We start from the raw sequence: 19,449 nt of genomic DNA on the forward strand, positions 1-19,449 counted from the left end.
GAGCCCTCTATTAGAATGTGACGCCCCAATAATAGCTTTCTAAAATGTGAAAAATACTGTAACCCCCTTACTATATGGGTTCAACATATAGAAGCCCCGCAAAATGGATCCTCCACTATCAATTCCATACTTTAGGAAAATGATACTGTTAGGCCAAAAAAATCAAATTTTCTTCAGATCTGGCCCATAATTAATTATTACGAATTTTAATAATGACAACACTACCCTTTACTATATATACAAGAGGAATCTCATTAGATATTTTCATTTATCTATTTTCTTTGTCTCTCTTCTCCATTCTCTTTCGCTCTCGGTCCGGCAAAAATTATTTATAGGTTCTGAATATCAGAAGATTAATGTTGAATTGCAACAATTTCATCAACAAATCTAACAAAACAGATAAGTTTCTCATCTCTATACTCGATTCAATTGAAATCTCGTCATGTTTTTAACAAAAATAAACTTACGAATGACTGATTTACGGTTTCAAAACCCTAATTCATTTGATTTCACTTCGAATTTTTGATCCGATTTGGAATCATAATTTAGATCTATAATACTTTTATCATTCTCTTCAATTGGAACTAAGGTTTTGAGAGTTTTTTTTTTTTTTACGAAATCTCTTTGTAAGGATCTGTTGCTGAAATTTTGATCTAATCTTAAATCTAATTTGTTCTCTTTGCTAGGGCTTCGATTTTCTTTCACAGAGAACACAAATCAAAGTTGGAGCAGTGGAGTTTTACGGATCGAGATTTGTTACTTGACAAGCTTTCAACCGGTTAATTGTTTGTTGGATTTGAACCATCTTTTGATTCTTAAAACTCTGGTTTGTTCGATTGGAACCATCTCCTGCTTCATCGTCTTTTCATGGTGGTGTTTGTCTTCAAAATTATGTTCATTTTGATATATTTTTGACGTTTATTATATTGTAATTATTCATAATAGCTTTTACAGATTTGATTCTTTTGATTTCTTATTTCACTAGTTGGATTCTCATTTTAACAATTGATTGAGAGAAATGATTTAGTAGGAGACGGTTCAAAGAATTTGAAGTGAGTTATTTTTATTGTTTTTTGAGAAATCATCTTAAGAGTGAATGGATGTGGTCTAAAAGTGGGATTTTAAATACTACAATGGTGTCTTGCTGTTTTTTGTTGTGAACAATTTCTTAGATGGTTTGATTTTACAACATGTGGTTTTGTGGAATCGTAGATTGGTGATGCCAATACATTCATTTATGATGGTAATTAAATCCATATGAGATGTGAATTCGTGGTGAGCTATCACTGCATGTAAATACATTCATTCCTTTCTTTTACGTTCTTTTCATTTTCATTCAATTGTAGTGCATTATCAACTAACCTGGTGTTCATTTTATCACTGTTGCAGGGTATGAGAAATTTTAGAAATTTTCTGGTGTGGAGAAAGTTTCTGGTTAAAATACTTGCAAAGGATGTGAATTCGTGGTGAGCTATCAATGCATGTTATTGGCATAATGGTATTTCATTTTAAGTTTTTAATACTTGGAGCAATTTCATTGTAATTTTTTTTCTTCATATGGTTTGTTTTATTTTGGAATTTTTTACACCTTAATTATGTATTTCAATCATAAGATTAATGATTGATGCTATTGGACCATTCTTTCGCAGCAAAATGAGGTTTGGGACAAAGCCAAAAGGATTCTGTTGGAGTGGTGGCTTTACGATTGGCCCTTGGAGCAGAAACAGCTCCCAAGTAAGTGACTGTGTCAGTCATTTCAGTAATTTGTTATATGTTTACCAAGTTCTTAAATTACCTAGATTGTTTACACGTTTACCTAATTCTAGAAGAAGACTTTCTGAGACGGCATTTTCTCTGTCAAAGCTTGCTATAATTGGCTTGTCAAGCCGCCAGAACACCCAGCTTCTTTGGCTAGCAAGTGGAATTCTTTTTGGAAAGCCCGCTGCCTGGGCATATTAAGAATTTCTTTGGTCTTTAGTTCATGGTAAAACTTTATTTCGCAGGAGTTCATGTTGCAGGGTGCGCTTGTTGAATGAATCAGAGAAGTTAAGGTTCCTCTACAACAGGCTATTGCGACACTTTTTTGCCGTCCCAATAGGGCATCATTTTTTTAGTGATTATGAAGTGGTATTCGTTAATGAATCATTTGGAATTTGTAATTTTCAGGTGTCTGTGTTTGAGGCAGCTGTGAAGCATGGGAACAAGGTTCAGAAGATATGACGACTTGATTTCATTTTTCACTACTTGTCTCTTTCTGCGTTTGGTTTGTTTGGATATAAGCAACATTAACATTTTACTAAAGTTCACAGTTGAGTTTGTTTTTTAGTTCGCTTATCTTCAGTCTTGTTCTACAAACAAAGCTGTGGTGATTTTGGTGCTGGAGGTACAAGTTTTGGAGGATGAGAAGGTAGTGGTGGTGGCCAGCAGCGGTTCATGTGTGTCTGTTGAAAGGTAAATATTGAGCAATATTCGTTTCCATTTTTCTTTTGGCACTAGTTCATGTGTGTATACTGTATTGGTTCATTGTATTTATCAACAACATTAAGCATTTGTATGGACTATTAACTTTTGAAGTATGATGCCTTCAGACTTAACAAGTACGCAAGTTATATGAATGTATAGCTGCTAGTTACACATGGTAATTACAACTGTAACTACTAGTTACACATGCTAATTATATGTGTAACCGCCAGTTACACATGCTAATTTTATAGATCTAGGTATGGAGAAACTGATCTGAATCGAAACCTACAGATAAGAGTACTGCTTTAGATGTTAAGAGCTTGCTGACCAGTTGGGTCTATGATCAAAATTCTATGTAATTGGATTTTATATGGGAGGCAAGGCGACTTGGGGATGCCTCAAATACATCCCTCACATGTATAGTTTTGCACCTTCACTTTTTATCTTTATTGAACTTGATTTGCTGAACAACTTTTGTTGCAGTAGATATTAGACATTTCTTACGGGTTTAGGTGTAAGACATTAGACATTTCTTAGGGGTTTAGGTGGATGTGTAACTCTCAGTTACACAAGTCAGGTGCATCTGTAACTCTCAGTTACACTATTCAAATGCATCTGTAACTCCTAGTTACACTATTCAAATGCATGTGTAACTCCTATTTCAGTAGTTAATCTTCTCACATCATGCATTCATGTTTTCTATGTTCTGGTCTGATACTAGAATACTACTCAGGTATGTATGAATAAATAAAACTCGCATCCCTTGTTTATGCAGTATTGAGATTCTTTCCAGTTTAAACATCCCCTGGGTTATTCTCAACCTCTTTGAAAGCAGTGCTTTGCTAAATGAATCAAATGAGGTAATTAATTTTATTTATTTTTTTGCACAGAAGCTTAATTGCTATTGTTATGTACAACTCTTGTGGCACAACATCTTTTCCTTTGGTTTTTCTTAGTTTTTATATAGTTCCGTAACATTGATTGTGTTTAATTGACTGATTTCTTTGAGCAGAGCCAAGAAAGCATAGGCAGTGAAACTGATGGTGGTTGCAATTGAAGTTGCAGAATGGACTTAGTGGTAAGATTAGATGTATGCTGAGGTCTGTCTCTCTAAATCTGAGGTCATTGCACCTTATTCTGCTTCCAGGTGGCACACAACAGGTACATTTATGTTTTTTTTTAATTCTTTCCGTGTACCTGTCCTTCTATTCTCGATTGTCTATATAGCCCTTATAAAGGTAATACATATATTCCAGGTTTATTATATGAAGCGAAAGGCTGTCATAAAGAAGCCATATTCACTTGTAATGTTGGATGCTAAGTATGTTGTACTAGGTTTTCGGTTATTCAAACTTGAAATCATAGTTTTTTGTTATCTTCAGGCAATATACAAAAGAGACTCTTATAAGGAAAAGAGCATTCTTATTGTTTTCAGTTCTTCTACCACAAAGGTATATAACTTATAGATGTGTAACTTCTAGTTACACATGCTAATTGGATGTGTAACTTTTACTTACACATACTGATTGAATGTGCATTTTTTCACAGAATCATTTAAATCACTCTCAGACGATAATCAGATCAATATTGTAATATAGGCTTGTGTTTTTCTTTCTCAATTAGTTTTGGTGCACTAAATGATATCTGAATTTTTCTTTTAGCTTGTAAGCATTGTTTTATTCAGTTTGTGAAATTGATAAGGTTTAGCTTGTCTTCTTAATGGTTTATAAATATAGTTGAATCGGGTCAATTCAAATCAAAGTGAAATGTGCAGATGATGAAGTTAATTTAATATTTCTTCACTTTGAACTTAATGGGGTTGTTTCATTACTTCTCCTTGATGATCAATTCAATTTTCTGAGGCACAGTCTTCGCAATTTATGTGCTTTTGTATTTTGAAGTCACATGTCTGAACTGTGTATTCATTTGAACTTTGTATTAGGAAGAGAAATGTCTATTTGTTGTAAGTTATCTGACCTTTTTTGGATGTGTAACTATTAGTTACACATGCTAATTAGATATGTAACTTTTAGTTACATAAGTTAAATGGATGTGTAGCTACTAGTTACACATGCTAATTAGATATGAACTTATATATACACATGATAGAATGCAGTTTACACGAGATGTGTAACTGCAGTTTACACAAGCATTGTATATATGTAACTGCAGTTTACACAAGCATTGTATATATGTAACTGCAGTTTACACAAGATGTGCACATGAGATATGAAGACGTTGAGGTGAAACTTTATTTCAAGCAGTGAGAGTATGAGATGCAAGCAATGCTGAGCTTCGATACTCGTGTTGTTGGAAGTATACTGCGAAGACATTGAGGTGAAAAAAATTTCAAGTTTTTTTACTTTTTGTTCTTTATTAAACAAGAGGTTATTTACTACTTTTCAAGTGTTTTTCATCTTTGCTTTGCATTTTTGTTTTGTCTCCAGATTTATGATTATTGAAAAGCTAATTTGAACATGAACTTGTGATCCATCGATTGTTTATGTTGAGGCAAATATTTGAGCTTTTTTTTCGTGGTTAAATGTTATTAAATGGTGGTTGTAGACCTTAGAGGATGAACAAGTATTTCGAGTGTTTACTTGAAATGAGGATGGTTAGTTCGTTATTGCAATGTCTGGGGATTATGTATTTCAATATCGATTGAGGCTTTGTTGTACATTTTATGTTGCAGGCGTTTTTTTGGACAGTTCATGTGTTGGCTTATGGAGTATCTACCTTAAACAGTGCAGTTGCTTGTAAGAAATGCCAAAAGGTCAGTCTTGTGCCTTATTATACATTTCATGTAGTTTTTGAAACATTAAACAAAATAAGCAAAACGTAAATGTGCTAGGGTATGAGTAATAATTAGCGAATATATTTTTTGAATTCTTTGTATTGTGTTGCGTCTTCGGTAGCTGAATAGATGGTATCTGAAGACCTCTAGTTTTCATACATTGTTTCTGCTACATAATTTTTTGCAATGTTACTTGCTTACACAGGAAAAGCATATCTTAGAATGTGAATGGTGACTACTATATTAGTTGACACTGATGTCTTTGAAGCTTGTTAGTTTTGGTGCTTTGTTGAATTTTTTTGCCAGAGGTACACAATTAGGCTCAGTATTTGCTGATTACATAAGTCATATGTATGTGTAACAATTAGTTTCAGTGTATATGTACACAATTAGCATGTGTAACTTCCAGTTACACTAGCCAGATGCGTGTGTAACTTCCAGTTACACTAGCCATATGAATGTGTAACTCTTAGCTACAGATGCTAAATGCACATGCAAAAAGTGTTATTCTTATTTTTAGTAATTTTATTAACAGAAAGTTGATTCATTTTTCATGAAATAGTATATGTAAGGTTCTATAGAATCTGAGAAACTATTATATGTTCTGTATATACTGAAACTATTTTTGTGTTATACGGAGACAGGAACCGCAGTCATGGTTTGCTTATTTGTGGTATTGGTCTCGCTGGAACTGGAGTTGACGCTGAATACACAAGTCAGATGCATGTGTAACTCTCAATTACACTAGATAGACGCATATGTAACTCTCGATTACACTAGACAGATGTGTGTGTAAATTCTAGTTACACATGCTAAAAAATTGAATTAAACGAATATTAAAGTAATACATGTATTTTTTTATGTTTTCTTTTTTATGTCTATTTTTTGCATATATATATAAGTATAACTTGCATTACACATGTCATAAGGATGTGTAACTTCTGGATACACATGCCATATGCATGTGTAACTTCTGTTTACACATTCGCACTGTACTTTAATAATGTCGGGACTAGATTTAATAATTTTGGGCCTACATTTAAATTATATTTAATTACGGGCTTGACAATATATATAAGGATATCAAGATCTTTTAATAATTCGGGACCTAGATTTAAACTTCTTTTAATTAAGGGCCTCATATTATGGGTTACCCATGGATGGGTCCTGAGCCTAATTTTCCCTTCTAAAATATCATCGGTTATCGGGTACATCTTTTATGACCCACTAAGGTCGACACTGTCAAGCTTAACCTACCCATATAAATACAAAATGAAATTTCTCTATCAAACCCTTTCACCCAACTTCTTTAGGGCTTCCTTCGCATCTCTTCTGAAACTCAAACACAGTCGCAAAAATGCCCAAGCATTACAGACCTCCTGTAATCACTCCATATACCTAATTTACATATGCTCTATGTATTCAGTTTCTGAAATCTTTTTTACTGATTCTGCTTCGTTGTTTACAGGGAAAGAAAAAGGAAGGAAATTCAGCAAAATATAGTACCAGAACCAAAGCACTTAGACATTTACAAGTTACCTTACCTACGTTCCGGTATGTTAAAGATGCAGTATTGATTTTGGGTTTAAGATTTTAAGATTCTTGGGGGAGGTTAGCTGGTCTTTTTAGGGTTTAAGGTTTTACTTATATTATATTTTGATTTATGAAATTAAAATTTTTATATTGTAGGAAATTATGTATTCTAAAGGGAGTTTTCCCGAGAGAGCCGAAGAAGAAGTATGAAGGAAACAATAAGACATATTATCATTCTAAGGATATTGCTTTCCTGCAACATGAACCGTTAATGGAGAAGTTTAGAGATATTAGAGCATATGATAAGAAAATACATAAAGCAGTGGCAAAGAAGAATGATGAACTTGCTAAACGGTTAAGGTCTCGAAAGCCTGGTTACACTCTTGACAGACTTGTCAAAGAAAGGTTAGTTGGTTTTGTGGTATGTTGTGTCCGTATTTATGTGTACTGGTTGTTCATTTTCAAATGGTTAATGTATGTGGTTATTTGTTTTTGCAGGTATCCTACTTTTATTGATGCACTAAGGGATTTAGATGATTGTCTTACTATGGTGCACTTGTTTGCTGCATTACCTGCTGTTGAGAGTGAGCATATTCAAGTGAAGGATATCCATACTTGTCGAAGGTTAGTCGGATTTTATTAAATTGTGAAAACCAAGTTACATTTGCTTGCTCATGCTATCTGCTTTGTTAGTTATGGCGATTTATGTATTATCTTATTGTTTACAAAGAACTATGTTTAGGTTCTAATGAGTAGCTTCTTCATGTTTTTGACTAGGTTGAGCCATGAATGGCAGGCATACATCTCAAGAACAAATAAGCTAAGGAAGACTTTTATATCTGTGAAGGGAACATACTATCAGGTGATTTTTTTATTATTTTTATTTTATTTTAGAATCTGGTACCTGAAAAAATTCTTGAATCGAAGAAGTTGCATATTCTTATGTTCATTTACTCAGGTTGAGATTGAGGGGCAAAAAATTACATGGTTAACCCCTCATGCATTACAGCAAGTGATTACTGATGATGTTGACTTTAAGGTTATGTTAACCTTTTTGGAATTTTATGAGGTTAGACTTCTTTCATTTACCCCTTCTCTTTTTCTTAGTCACCTTTGGATTTTCTTGGCTGTTTAGTGTTTCTTTTAGTGTTACAGAGATGCAGACAATCTTTTATTGCTTATATCGTTTGGTTTTACAAAAGGATTTTTTAAGGGTGTATGGTCTATCTGCACATGAGAAAATGAATAATTAGTTTAAAAATCATCATAAGATTGATAGCCCATGGTCAATACCGAAAGCATGTCAATGGTGAAAATGAATAATTAGGTTTTGAAAAAATTGAATTACTTTGTTGCCAGAAAAATTTGTTGTGTCCTTGTAAGATGAAGCAAATGCATGTCAGATGATGTTTATCTATGTTCCATTTTAGTCTATTACGTTAATTGATCCAACTGGACATGTTTATTTTTGCCACATTTATGTACTCTTTACTATCCAGGGGCTCACACTTCATTTCTCTTTCTTTTATCCGCCTTGCAGACTCTGCTTTCATTTATCAATTTCAGACTGTATCAAGATATAAATGTGAACTACCCACCTACGCTTGATCCTCGCCTGGAAGCTTTAGGAGCAGGTTAGACCTTCGTTGCAACCTACCCAATGTGCCATATGGTTTATTTTAAGGTCAGACAGCATGGTTTGTATTTTAACCCCTTGAAGCTTATTACAATTTTTATTGTTCCTATGTCTCATGCAGACCAGTATGCATTGTCCAAGTACATTGCTGGGTCCTCTATGGTAGAATCCCAGGCTGGGAAGGTAAAGATGACCGTGGAGTCTGAGCTTAAACTAGCTCAACTTCAGCATCAGCTTCCTGCAAATGAACCAGGCGCGCTGATGCAACTTGTTGAGGGCATTACAGGGGAAGATAATGACGACGAAGAAACAAGGGAATGTAAAGGTCTCTTTAAAGATTTGAAGATCTTCTTAAGTCGGGAGGTATGTTTTTCTATAGTTATATACTCCCATAGAATAATATTGGTAGGAGTTTAGCTGACACCAATTGGTGTTTGGATAACTCATCGATTTTCTGAGTATGTGTGCGGTTAATCATATATTAGTTTTTAGCTCTAGGTACTGTTAAAAAGAACGACTAGAGTTCGTTTCTCCACTAAATCATGGTGTTCAATATTCAGGAGACAAGTGGATGACCAGCTATTTAGTATTTGTAGTTAACTTTATGTATGTTCTTGCTTTGTTTTTGTGCTTGTACTGGGATTCAATTTCATTTTCTGTTTTTCCTCTTGGTTAGGTACCAAGAGAGTCCTTACTTTTTGTGATTCCAGCCTTTGGAGGTATAGTTTCTTGGGATGGAGAAGGAGCTCCATTCCAGGAAACTGATGATGGTATCACACATCAGGTGGGTGCGAGTTTCTCATTATGAATTACCCTCTGAATCACCCTTTGTGGAAATGAAATTAAAAACTAAGACTACCTAAGCTAGAAACTACACGCTCTTCGGTAGTTCAAATTTGAGCAATGGTGGTGGATTAAAATGGTGCGAGTTTCTCATTATGACTTGACCCCTTAATTTATTCCACATACTTCCAAGACCATCCTTGTATATTGGTATTAATTTATTCCAAACTTCAAGTAAATCGTCTTTCTTTTGTGGCAGATCGTTGATAGGCCAACGCAGGGCCATGTCTTCCTCTCTAGAGAATATGTCCAACCGCAGTGGATCTATGATTGTGTAAATGCGAGAATCCTTTTACCAACAGATGGTTACATGGTGGGAAGGTATGTGATTCACCTCAAATTGTATAATTTTCTTTTAGTTTGTGGTCACTAAGAAGGGGTACGTTGTTGATGCTATTTTATCTGTAACTTGCTTTTGGTGCTATTTAACAGGGTACCTCCTCCACATTTGTCACCTTTTGTTGATAATGAGGCAGAAGGCTACGTTCCTGAGTATGCCGAGGTAGTTAGACGCTTAAAAGCTGAAGCAAAGAAAGAAGTACTGCCCATGCCTGGATTAGAGAATCTGGATTTGGATGATCCTCAGAGTCTAGTGGCTGAAGGAATTATGAGTCGGACTGAAGCTATCGAAATTGCTCAGAAGAAGCTCAAGGTAATTGCTAGAGAAGTTTATTTTTAAGCACTTTAAGCCATAAGATTTTGGGAGGTAGAACCCAGTATATGGATACAGAATTAGGAACTTTTGCAAGGTAGATTATGAAGCATGATGTGAGATATCAAATAGATTGGAAGTGTGTTGGTGTTGGATTTGGTTTTCACTTTTTATCAATTGTTAATATTTGCTGTTTGTTTTTGTATGATTTTGTGAAACACTTCTGGAAGTCTTTCGCTCGGCGCAGGCTGAGTTTTATTTGTTTGTCGCTCATAAAAAGTTCTTGTATTTGAGTTTGGTTTTCATCAATCATTTATATTTGCTGTTTGTTTTTGTGAAACACTTCTTCCATATCTCGGGGCTGGCTGAGTTTTATTTGTTTGTCGCTCATGATAAGTTCTTGTACTTGTGTTGTTTTCAGATGGATGAACTTGAAAAGCGGTATCATGAAGAACTGCAGAAAGAGCTTCAGAAATTGCCATATTCTGCTGCTGCCAGCTCAAAGAAGAACGCGGACAGTATTGATGAGGAGATAAAAGATCGCGTTGATAGATCTGCAAAGGATGTTAGTGACATGGACCAAATTGTACGGACACGCAAGCAGAGGGGTCTAGTGAAAGCAATGGAGGTATCAGCCGTTTCCTTATTCTTTTTACATTTTCCATGCTGTTTTCTTTTTGCTAATTTAGCGAAACGATTAGAAACTAAAAATAGAAAGGAACTCAGCAAATTGTATTCTTTTGGCTTGTGTGGGGCGAAATTTGACTCGCTATTTCATTGTTTCAGATGGGAATAGAAAAGAAGGCGGCTAAGGTTAATCTTCTTAAGAAACGGAAAGAGAATATTGCGAAAGCTCCTGCCAGCAAATCCTCCTGATTTTGGTTTTTGATGTTCTCAGCCTTATTTACTTGTTTTGGGTGGACCAATTACTTTTTACTAGCATATTTTTGTTCCAAGTAATATTGAAGTAAAAGTTGTATTTTTGACCAAAAGGGAGAACTGACTTTGACTTAAAGATGGTTTGAGTACTTTTTCTTGACAATCCAATTGTTATAAAATCAGATTCTATTAGTGATGTGATTAATGATTCATTTCAAGATGCTTTTACGTAGGAAACACACACACACTCAAAGCTGTAATCTTATCATCGACGTCATCAACTTGGAGGAGGGGGTCCAGGAGGGTCTTCATAAGCTGTAATCTGGCAAGTCTCTCGTTCACAGGAACTGTATCATGGGCAACTTTCCATAAGAAAAGTTGGCATTTGTGTGGGATCTGCACATCCCATAAGCTAAGCCATAACTTAGCCTCCTCCTCTTTGCTTGCTAGACTTTGATTTTTCTGACATAGAATTGCCTTGTACATGGAGTTAACTGTAAATTGGCAACTTTTCTCTATCTGATCTTGTGTGAAGTATTTCTGAAGAAGATCCAAATTCCAACTTTGAGTGTGAATATCAATTAGCCCATTCACTTTCATATAGTAAGGAAACTCTTCATAGTTAGAGAAATTTTGTTGCACTTGTGAGGTAGTGTATCCTTCAATCCAATTGTCTCTGAAGGCATAGACTTTCTTCCCATTCCCAATCTGCCAAATATGGAATTGTTTCGCCCATGTAATTCCAGTACATATACTTCTCCAAATATCATTCCCATTACTTGAAACATCTTCTTGCAGGATATCTTCATCTTTGAAATGTTTAGCTTTAAGAACTTCAACCCATTTCTTGTTCTTTTCTTGAATCATTCTCCAAGCCAGTTTAGTGACCATTGCTTCATCGAACACTTGCAGGTTTTTAAAACCCAACCCTTCCCATCTTTTTGGTATATTAACACTCTCCCAGGACTTTAAATATCCTCATTTTCCTTGTTTTTTGTTCCATCAATATCTTCTCTGCATTGCTTCAAGTTCATTTATGTTTTTCTTTGGTAACATGAAGCAACTCATCTGAAACTGAGCCATAAAATTAGTGACAGCTTGAATTTGTATGCTCCTTCCAGCTTGATTGGTGATGCCATCTTGCAATTGTATCAGTCTTCTCTGCATTTTCTCTTTTATGTTGTTGAAAGAATTTGATTTCTTTCTTTCAATGAAGAGTTTTATTCCCAGATATTTTTCTTCCATGGGCATAACATTCATGTTCATAGTATTGCAGACTTTTTGCTTTACTTCATCATCAAGCTTTTTATTGAAGTGAATGCTTGATTTGTTGAGATTCACCATTTGGCCAGAGACTTTGCAGAACTTGTTGATTATGTCCTTGAGATTATTGATGGAGTTCATTTTGGCAGAGGAGAACAATATGCAATCATCTGCAAAGAACAAGTGTGATATTGGAGGACTTCTCTTGGCTGGATATATGGGAGTAATTTTTTTGCTGTCCACCGAAGCTTGGATCATTCTGCTTAATCCTTCCATACAAGTGATGAATATATAAGGAGATAGGTTGTCTCCTTGTCTTAATCCTCTTGTAGAATGAATTGTTTCAATTGGAGAGCCGTTAAGAAGAATTGATATGCTTGTGGTGGATATGCATTGATTGACCAACTAACACCATTTATCTGAAAAACCTAGTCTTCTGAGAATGTTGATGATGAATTTCCACTCCATTCTATCAAAATCCTTAGACACGTCCATCTGTATTGCAACTGCTCCATTGCTATTTTTTGTGGTTTTCATGTATTGTATCACTACATGAGCAATGACTGTGTTGTCAATGATATTTCTTCATGGGACATAGGCAGCTTCCCAAGGTGAGATAAGTTTTTGAAGCATAGGTTTCAGTCTATTTTTCACGATCTTAGATATTATATTGTAAGATATGTTTCATAGACTTATTGGCCTGAAATCAGAAGGGTTTTGAACACAATTGTTTTTTGGTACGAGGGTTTGAAAAGTATGATTGAGTTCTTTTAGCAGTTTTCCATTCTTGAAGAATTCTTGGACCATTTTTATCACATCTCCACCCACCACTTCCCAATTTTGTTGATAAAATCCTGCTTGAAAACCATCTGGCCCTGGTGCTGACCAAGCTCTTATTTGGAAGACATTGCTCTTGATTTCTTGTTCATTTGGGATAGCAGTTAGTTCCTTATTTTCATCTTCAGTGATGCAAGGAGTAATGAGATTTAATATTTCATTATCATCCTCAGGCAAACTAGAAGTGGCAATCTCTTGGAAATGGTCTTTGAGTATGGCAACAATTTCTTCTCTTGTGTCTTTCCACTCCCCTTGATTATATTTGAGAGCATCAATTTGGTTGTATCTTCTTCTGTAATTTGCTTGAGCATGAAAACTTTTTGAATTTCTATCTTTATATTTGATGGTGCTTTCCCTGGACTGTTGATAAGCTATTCTGTTCTTGACCTCATATAGATTCTTCAACTGTTGTTGGAGCCTTTGGTGTTCTTGATTATCTATAATTTGCTGGTTCAAGCAGTTTTGAATTTGTTCTTGAGCATCCTTGATTCTTCTATCTGTGTCCCCATATTCTTTTATTTTCCACTCTTTGAGTCCTTTCTTGACAACTCTGATTTTGCTAGTGAATTTGAAAGCTTCAGTTCCTTGAATATTAATTCCCCATCTTCTCTTGATTTCTTCCTTACAAGTTTTATTTGTTAACCAGTGTTCATAAAATCTGAAAAAGCGGGGTCTAACAACACCACCCAATATTTCGCTTAGCAATCTGTATGGACTAACTCGAATATACTTTCAAAAGAATCAACAAGACTCAATAAATTAAAAGTATATCAACGAGTTTATATCTCTCTCTTTTTTTGATTTACTCTAGCTAATAGAAATCAGCGAGTCAATAATCAAACACAAGGAATAACTTGGACGGTACCAAAGACCAATGTCCAAGGATCAATCAATATCAATCAACAACCAAAGGTCGGATTTCTAATTGATTGATTCAAACGCACAACCTGTATTATTTCAATTATATAAACAAATATAATGCGGAAATAGAAATAACACAGACACTAGAATTTTGTTAACGAGGAAACCGCGAATGCAGAAAACCCCCGGGATCTAGACTAGATTGAATACACACTGTATTAAGCCGCTACAGACACTAGCCTGCTCAAGGATTACTTCGGACTGGACTATAGTTGAACCCCAATCAGTCTCCCACTGATCCAAGGTACAGTTGTACTCCCTACGCCTCTGATCCCCGCAGAATACTGCGCAGTTGATTCCCTTAGCTGATCTCACCCACAACTAAGAGTTGCTACGACCCAAAATCGCAGGCTTTAAAAATAAACAAATCTGTCTCACACAGACAAGTCTATAAAAGGATCAATCTGTCTCCCATAGAAAAACAAAGTTTTTGTTCCGTCTTTTGATAATAATCAAGGTGAATAGGAACTAATTGATAATCCGGTCTTATATTCCCGAAGAACAGCCTAGATTAATCAATCACCTCACAACAATCTTAATCGTATGGTAGCGAAACAAGATGTTGCGGAATCACAAACAATGAGACGAAGGTGTTTGTGATTACTTTTTATATCTTGCCTATCGGATAACTCTCACGATCTATAGCCAATCAATATGATTGTACTGTTACGATAGAATATGCATGATCAGATCACACAACTACGATAAAAGTAATATTGGTCTGGCTTCACAATCCCAATGAAGTCTTTAAGTCGTTAACCTGGTTTTAGAAGAAGAAAACCTAAGGTTAAAGGAGAAACGACTCTAGCACGCAAACTAGTATCACATGTAAGGTGTGAGGATTAGTTTTGCACAATACTAGATGTCTCCTTTATATAGCCTTTCAAATCAGGGTTTTGCCTTAGTTACAAAGCAATCAATATTCACCGTTAGATGAAAACCTGAGTTAGATTCAAGATAATATTTCTCAGCCGTTAGATCGAAAACTTAGCTTGTCATACACAAATGACTGTACGCTTCTAGGTTTGTTAACCGCACCCAAACGTGTACATTATTGGTTCAACAATAGCCTGCCCAAAGAGGTTAACCATATGAGCGTTTCATACCAACCATGTTCTTCTTCACCATAACTAGTTCAATTGACTCAGATGAACTAGTTAAGAGAGTTGTTCAATTGCAAGGAAATCTTATGTATCTACACAAGACCCAATTGAAGCAAAGATGATTTGATTCACTCGAATCGGTTCATGAACTTTAATAGCCACGGTTTGCAAATGCATTCCTTAGTCTTTTAAGATTAAGTTCAGAAATCATCTTTAGATATATAACCTTCTCAAGTTCGCAGACTAGTTTCGCGGACTTAAGACACCGGATAGAGTTTACAAACTCTAGCAGAAATTCTCGGGTTCGAGAACTACGCCGGTTCTCGGACTGGGTTCGCAGACTTGGCTCACGCAAGTAGTTTGTCAACTCCAGCAGAAATTCTCGAGTTTGAGAACTTCGCCAGTTCACGGACTGAGTTCTCGGACTTGGCACTTGCCATACTTCCGGTTCTCTTGATCAACAAAGTTCGAAAACTTCGGTTTAAGGAATCCATTGGTTATGTAATCTAAACTCTCATTCCAATCATTAAAACATTCTTAGAGGACGTTATATAGTTGTTACACTATTTATCGTCAAAGCAATTTTCAAAGTGATTGAAACATTCATGACTTTCGTGACTAGGTAAAGATAAATTTGGTTGAAGCGAAAATCTTACCAACACATATTTCGAGCTATATATATGCGAGGTATACTCGGCTCGAAATACCAAATGTGTATGATCTAGTCTATATATATAGCATGCGACTTTTGTCTCAAAGAGTAGGAGATAGAATAGATAGACTTTTGAGTGACAGATAAGTCCAAGTCTCTACATACCTTTTTGTCGAGAAGTTCCACCGGTTCCTTGAGTATATCTTCTACTTGTATGATGAATTGCTATGAAGTACTTGAGCTCAACTACACTTACTATCCTAGTCCGAGACTTAGCTATAAGAGACTAGAAATCAAGACTTATAGTTTTGATCACTAATATTGACAAACATGCTTGAGATAGCAACGCATGCGAGTTTGACCGAGCAGTGCTCTAACAATCTCCCCCTTTGTCAATTTCATTGAAAAAACTATCAATACATATGGAATACGAAAAAGATAATGAAAATTTAGTAGCTCCTATTCCACATGTCTAATCTTCAACATTCCTCGAAATCTTCGTCACTTCCAAGTACTCCAATGATCCCAAAGGTTGTAAGTTTAGCATCACCGTTGTTGAAGATCCGTAGTTATAAAAATGAGAAAGCATCGGTCTCGATCATTGTTATACAGTGTCATAGTATTATTACACAGTTTCAAAGTCCATTGTATCACAACTTCGACAATAATACTATGGTGATATGTATCACTCCCCCGTAGTCAATACTCCATCTCACATGAAAACCACTCCCCCTTACACAATGATCCGAAAACCATATGTATTTGTAGTGTGAACTACATATTAATTCTCCCCCCTTTTGTCAATAAAATTGGCAAAGGTACAAGAACGAGATCATAATGAAATTTTCGTAAGAGACATTTCATGAAACGAAAGAAACACACATTATCTTATTTAGATGCAATCATATAGCCGAAGCTAACATCATTCATCAAGGAGTTTAAAGATACAATATAACCCCTCTAAAATTCCACAGCCGCACACTCCTCAAGATATGACCATTAAGCGCAAGTCCAAAAGAATTCTCCCCCATTTGATTTCATTCCCGAAAGAACAACAACGAGCGACCTTAATTTCAATAGAAACGAAGGATTTTGACACACACAAAAGATGACACTAACAAGACAGAAACCAACCTTACAGGAACTGAATTGAAGTAACCTACTGGAGTTTCAAACTCAATTTCCCAAAAGATAGAGATGAGCATAGGGGCAAGAGTTATAGAAACTCTTAATGAACCAAAACAACACCAATAGACTGCCGCAAGTATTGGAATGTAGCAGTGTCTAATGGTTTGGTAAGAATATCAGCTAATTGTTGTTCGGAAGGCACAAATTCCATACTGATGATACCGTTTCCTTAAAGATCACGAATAAAATGGTACATCATGTCAATGTGCTTTGTTCTTGAGTGCTCAACGGGATTCTCAGTGATTCGAATCGCACTAGAGTTATCACAGAAGATCTTCATTATTCCAGTATCAACTCCATAATCAGCTAGCATTTGTTTCATCCATAGGAGTTGAGTACAGCATGACCCAGCAACAATATATTCTGCTTCACATGTAGACAGGGATTGAGAATTTTGTTTTTTGCTATGCCAAGCAACAAGATTTAGTCCCACGTAGTAGAAACCCCCTGATGTACTTTTTCTGTCCTCGACACATCCGTCCCAATCAGCATCTGAATATGCAGATAAGTCAGTGTTAGTATCAAAAGTATAAAATAAACCATACCCTGCAATGTGATTAATATATCGAATGATCCTTTTTGCAGATGCAAGATGAGATTCCTTTGGATTTGTCTGAAACCTGGCACAACAACCAACACTAAAAGAAATATCAGGTCTAGTAGCTGTAAGATATAAAAGGCCACCAATAATAGATCGATACAACTTTTGATCCACTTTTGCTCCTTTCTCATCTCTATGTAGTTTATCAATGGTGGGAATAGGTGTTAATTTTGGAGAACACTTATCCAGGACGAATCTTGTCACAAGATCACGAGCATACTTCTCTTGGGATAAGTAAATTCCATCCTTTGTTGTTGAATTTGTAATCCTAAGAAGAATTTTAATTCACCAACATTGCTCATTTCAAATTCCTTAGCAAGAGAGACTTGGAAGTCCTTTGCAAAAATTTCATAAGTTGATCCATAAATGATATCATCTACATAGATTTGAGCAATAACAACATCTTTCCCACTCCATTTGGTAAACAGTGTTTTGTCAGCTCCTCCTCTTGAAAAACCTTTTCTAATGAGAGAAGTAGTAAGTTTTTCAAACCAGGATCTAGGTGCTTGTTTCAACCCATACATTGTCTTTTTGATCTTTAGCACGTGATCTGGGAAATCAGGGTTTTCAAACCCATTTGGTTGAGCAACATAGACTTCTTCCTTTAAGACTCCGTTAAGGAACGCGGATTTTATATCCATTTGAAACAGCTTAACCTTAAGAAAACAAGCATGAGCTAACAAGAGACGAATGGACTCAAGGCGTGCCAAGGGAGCAAAGGTCTCATCAAAGTCAATCCCTTCAATCTGTGAATATCCTTGAGCGACAAGTCTATCTTTGTTTCTGACAATCGTGCCAAATTCGTCAGACTTATTCTTGAATATCCATTTGGTACCAACAATATTGATATTTGAGGTACAAGGTACAAGTTCCCACACATCTTTCCTTTGAATTTAATTTAAATCTTCATGCATAGCATTCACCCAAAAGGGATCGTTCAAAGCTTCATCAATATTTCTTGGTTCTACTTGCGAAAGATAACAATCAAAATTGCAAATATTTTGAAGTTGTCCTCTAGTTTTAGCTGTAGAATATCTTCCTCCAATAATACTGTTTGGATCATGATTCCTTTGAACCCAGAGATGTCGTGGAGGGACACGTTCTTGTTCATCAGGGTTGCATTGATCAGTACTATTCTCCTCATCACTAGAAATGTCAGGATCAGTAACAGTTGGAATAACTTCAAATGATTCTGGAATTTCTTTGACTTTCTCAATTGTCTCGGTTGGAGGTAATTCAGCAGGAGGATTATCCTGACGAAAGTTACTAATGTCGTCGATGATAACGTTAGCAGATTCCATCATGACTTGAGTTCTGAGATTAAATACTCGAAAACCATGACTATCAAAAGCATATCCAAGAAAGATACCTTCATCACTTTTGGTGTCGAATTTCCTTTCTGTTCTCGATCTATCAGAATATAGCACTTACTTCCAAACACCCTGAGATAGTGTAGGTTGGGTTCCCTTCCGTACCACAACTCATAAGGAGCGTTAAGGGTTTTAGACCGTAAATACACATGGTTAATCAAATAGCATGCTGTGAAAACAGCTTCTCCCAAAAATCTTAAAATTAAGTTTTTGTTATGGAGCATTACCCTGGCCATTTCCTGAATATTTCTATTCTTTCTTTCAGCAACTCCATTAGCTTGAGGAGTGATAGGTGGTGAATATTTTTGAATGATCCCTAGTTCATCACAGAATTCAAATACCTTTGTGTCTTTGAATTCCGTACCACGATCGCTTATAATTTTCTTTAGTTTGCGACCTTGTTCGTTCTGGATCCTTTTAACAATAATCTTGAATTCACCAAGAGTTTCATTCTTATGAGATAAGAATGCAACCCAAGTGAATCTGGTGTAATCATCTACCATAACTAAAGCATACTTCTTACCAGCAACAGTGGGTTGTTGAATTGGTCCGAAGATATCCATATGAATTAAATCAAGTGGAGCTTTAGTGAGAATATCTCGATATGATTTGTGGTGAAATTTCATTTGCTTACCCTTTTGACAGGCACCACATACACCTTCAATCTTTGCATTGATTTTGGGAATGCCTCTAACAAGTTCTTTGTTAATGATC

General features: G+C 35.7%; 1 protein-coding gene and 1 long non-coding RNA gene across 8 annotated transcripts; both read left to right on the top strand.

The window, feature by feature from the left end:
* The first annotated feature begins 625 nt into the window (after positions 1-625).
* Positions 626-6,007, top strand: LOC113276192. Of its 6 annotated transcripts, none has more exons than XR_003324139.1 (10): positions 626-1,292; positions 1,390-1,498; positions 1,650-1,734; positions 2,004-2,451; positions 3,239-3,323; positions 3,476-3,624; positions 3,846-3,914; positions 4,668-4,800; positions 5,156-5,236; positions 5,902-6,007. It is a non-coding gene; the product is annotated as an uncharacterized LOC113276192 (long non-coding RNA). The 6 variants fall into 6 exon arrangements; XR_003324140.1 differs by lacking the exon at positions 3,846-3,914 and having other exon boundaries at positions 626-826; positions 1,213-1,292; XR_003324141.1 differs by lacking the exon at positions 3,846-3,914 and having other exon boundaries at positions 5,898-6,007.
* Positions 6,008-6,523: 516 nt separating this feature from the next.
* LOC113276194 (pescadillo homolog) lies at positions 6,524-11,018 on the top strand. Of its 2 annotated transcripts, XM_026525765.1 has the most exons (13): positions 6,524-6,638; positions 6,726-6,811; positions 6,947-7,195; positions 7,289-7,414; positions 7,568-7,652; positions 7,749-7,859; positions 8,331-8,424; positions 8,548-8,789; positions 9,103-9,210; positions 9,469-9,590; positions 9,702-9,921; positions 10,343-10,549; positions 10,708-11,018. In XM_026525765.1, exons 1-13 carry the CDS (start codon positions 6,615-6,617, stop codon positions 10,795-10,797), a joined length of 1,764 nt encoding a protein of 587 aa, XP_026381550.1. In that variant the 5' UTR covers positions 6,524-6,614; the 3' UTR covers positions 10,798-11,018. The 2 variants fall into 2 exon arrangements, with proteins under 2 accessions (XP_026381550.1, XP_026381551.1); XM_026525766.1 differs by lacking the exon at positions 7,749-7,859.
* The last annotated feature ends 8,431 nt before the right edge of the window (positions 11,019-19,449 follow it).

The sequence above is a fragment of the Papaver somniferum genome, chromosome 4 (genome assembly GCF_003573695.1).
Source record: "Papaver somniferum cultivar HN1 chromosome 4, ASM357369v1, whole genome shotgun sequence".
Taxonomy (NCBI): domain Eukaryota; kingdom Viridiplantae; phylum Streptophyta; class Magnoliopsida; order Ranunculales; family Papaveraceae; genus Papaver; species Papaver somniferum.

What these genes read in the sequence shown, in the direction of transcription:
- LOC113276194 (XM_026525765.1), top strand. Translation starts at nt 6,615, where the DNA reads ATGCCCAAGCATTACAGACCTCCT. An exon ending in AGATCTTCTTAAGTCGGGAG is followed by an intron (nt 8,790 to 9,102) that starts GTATGTTTTTCT and finishes CCTCTTGGTTAG; the next exon opens with GTACCAAGAGAGTCCTTACT. An exon ending in GTCTAGTGAAAGCAATGGAG is followed by an intron (nt 10,550 to 10,707) that starts GTATCAGCCGTT and finishes TCATTGTTTCAG; the next exon opens with ATGGGAATAGAAAAGAAGGC.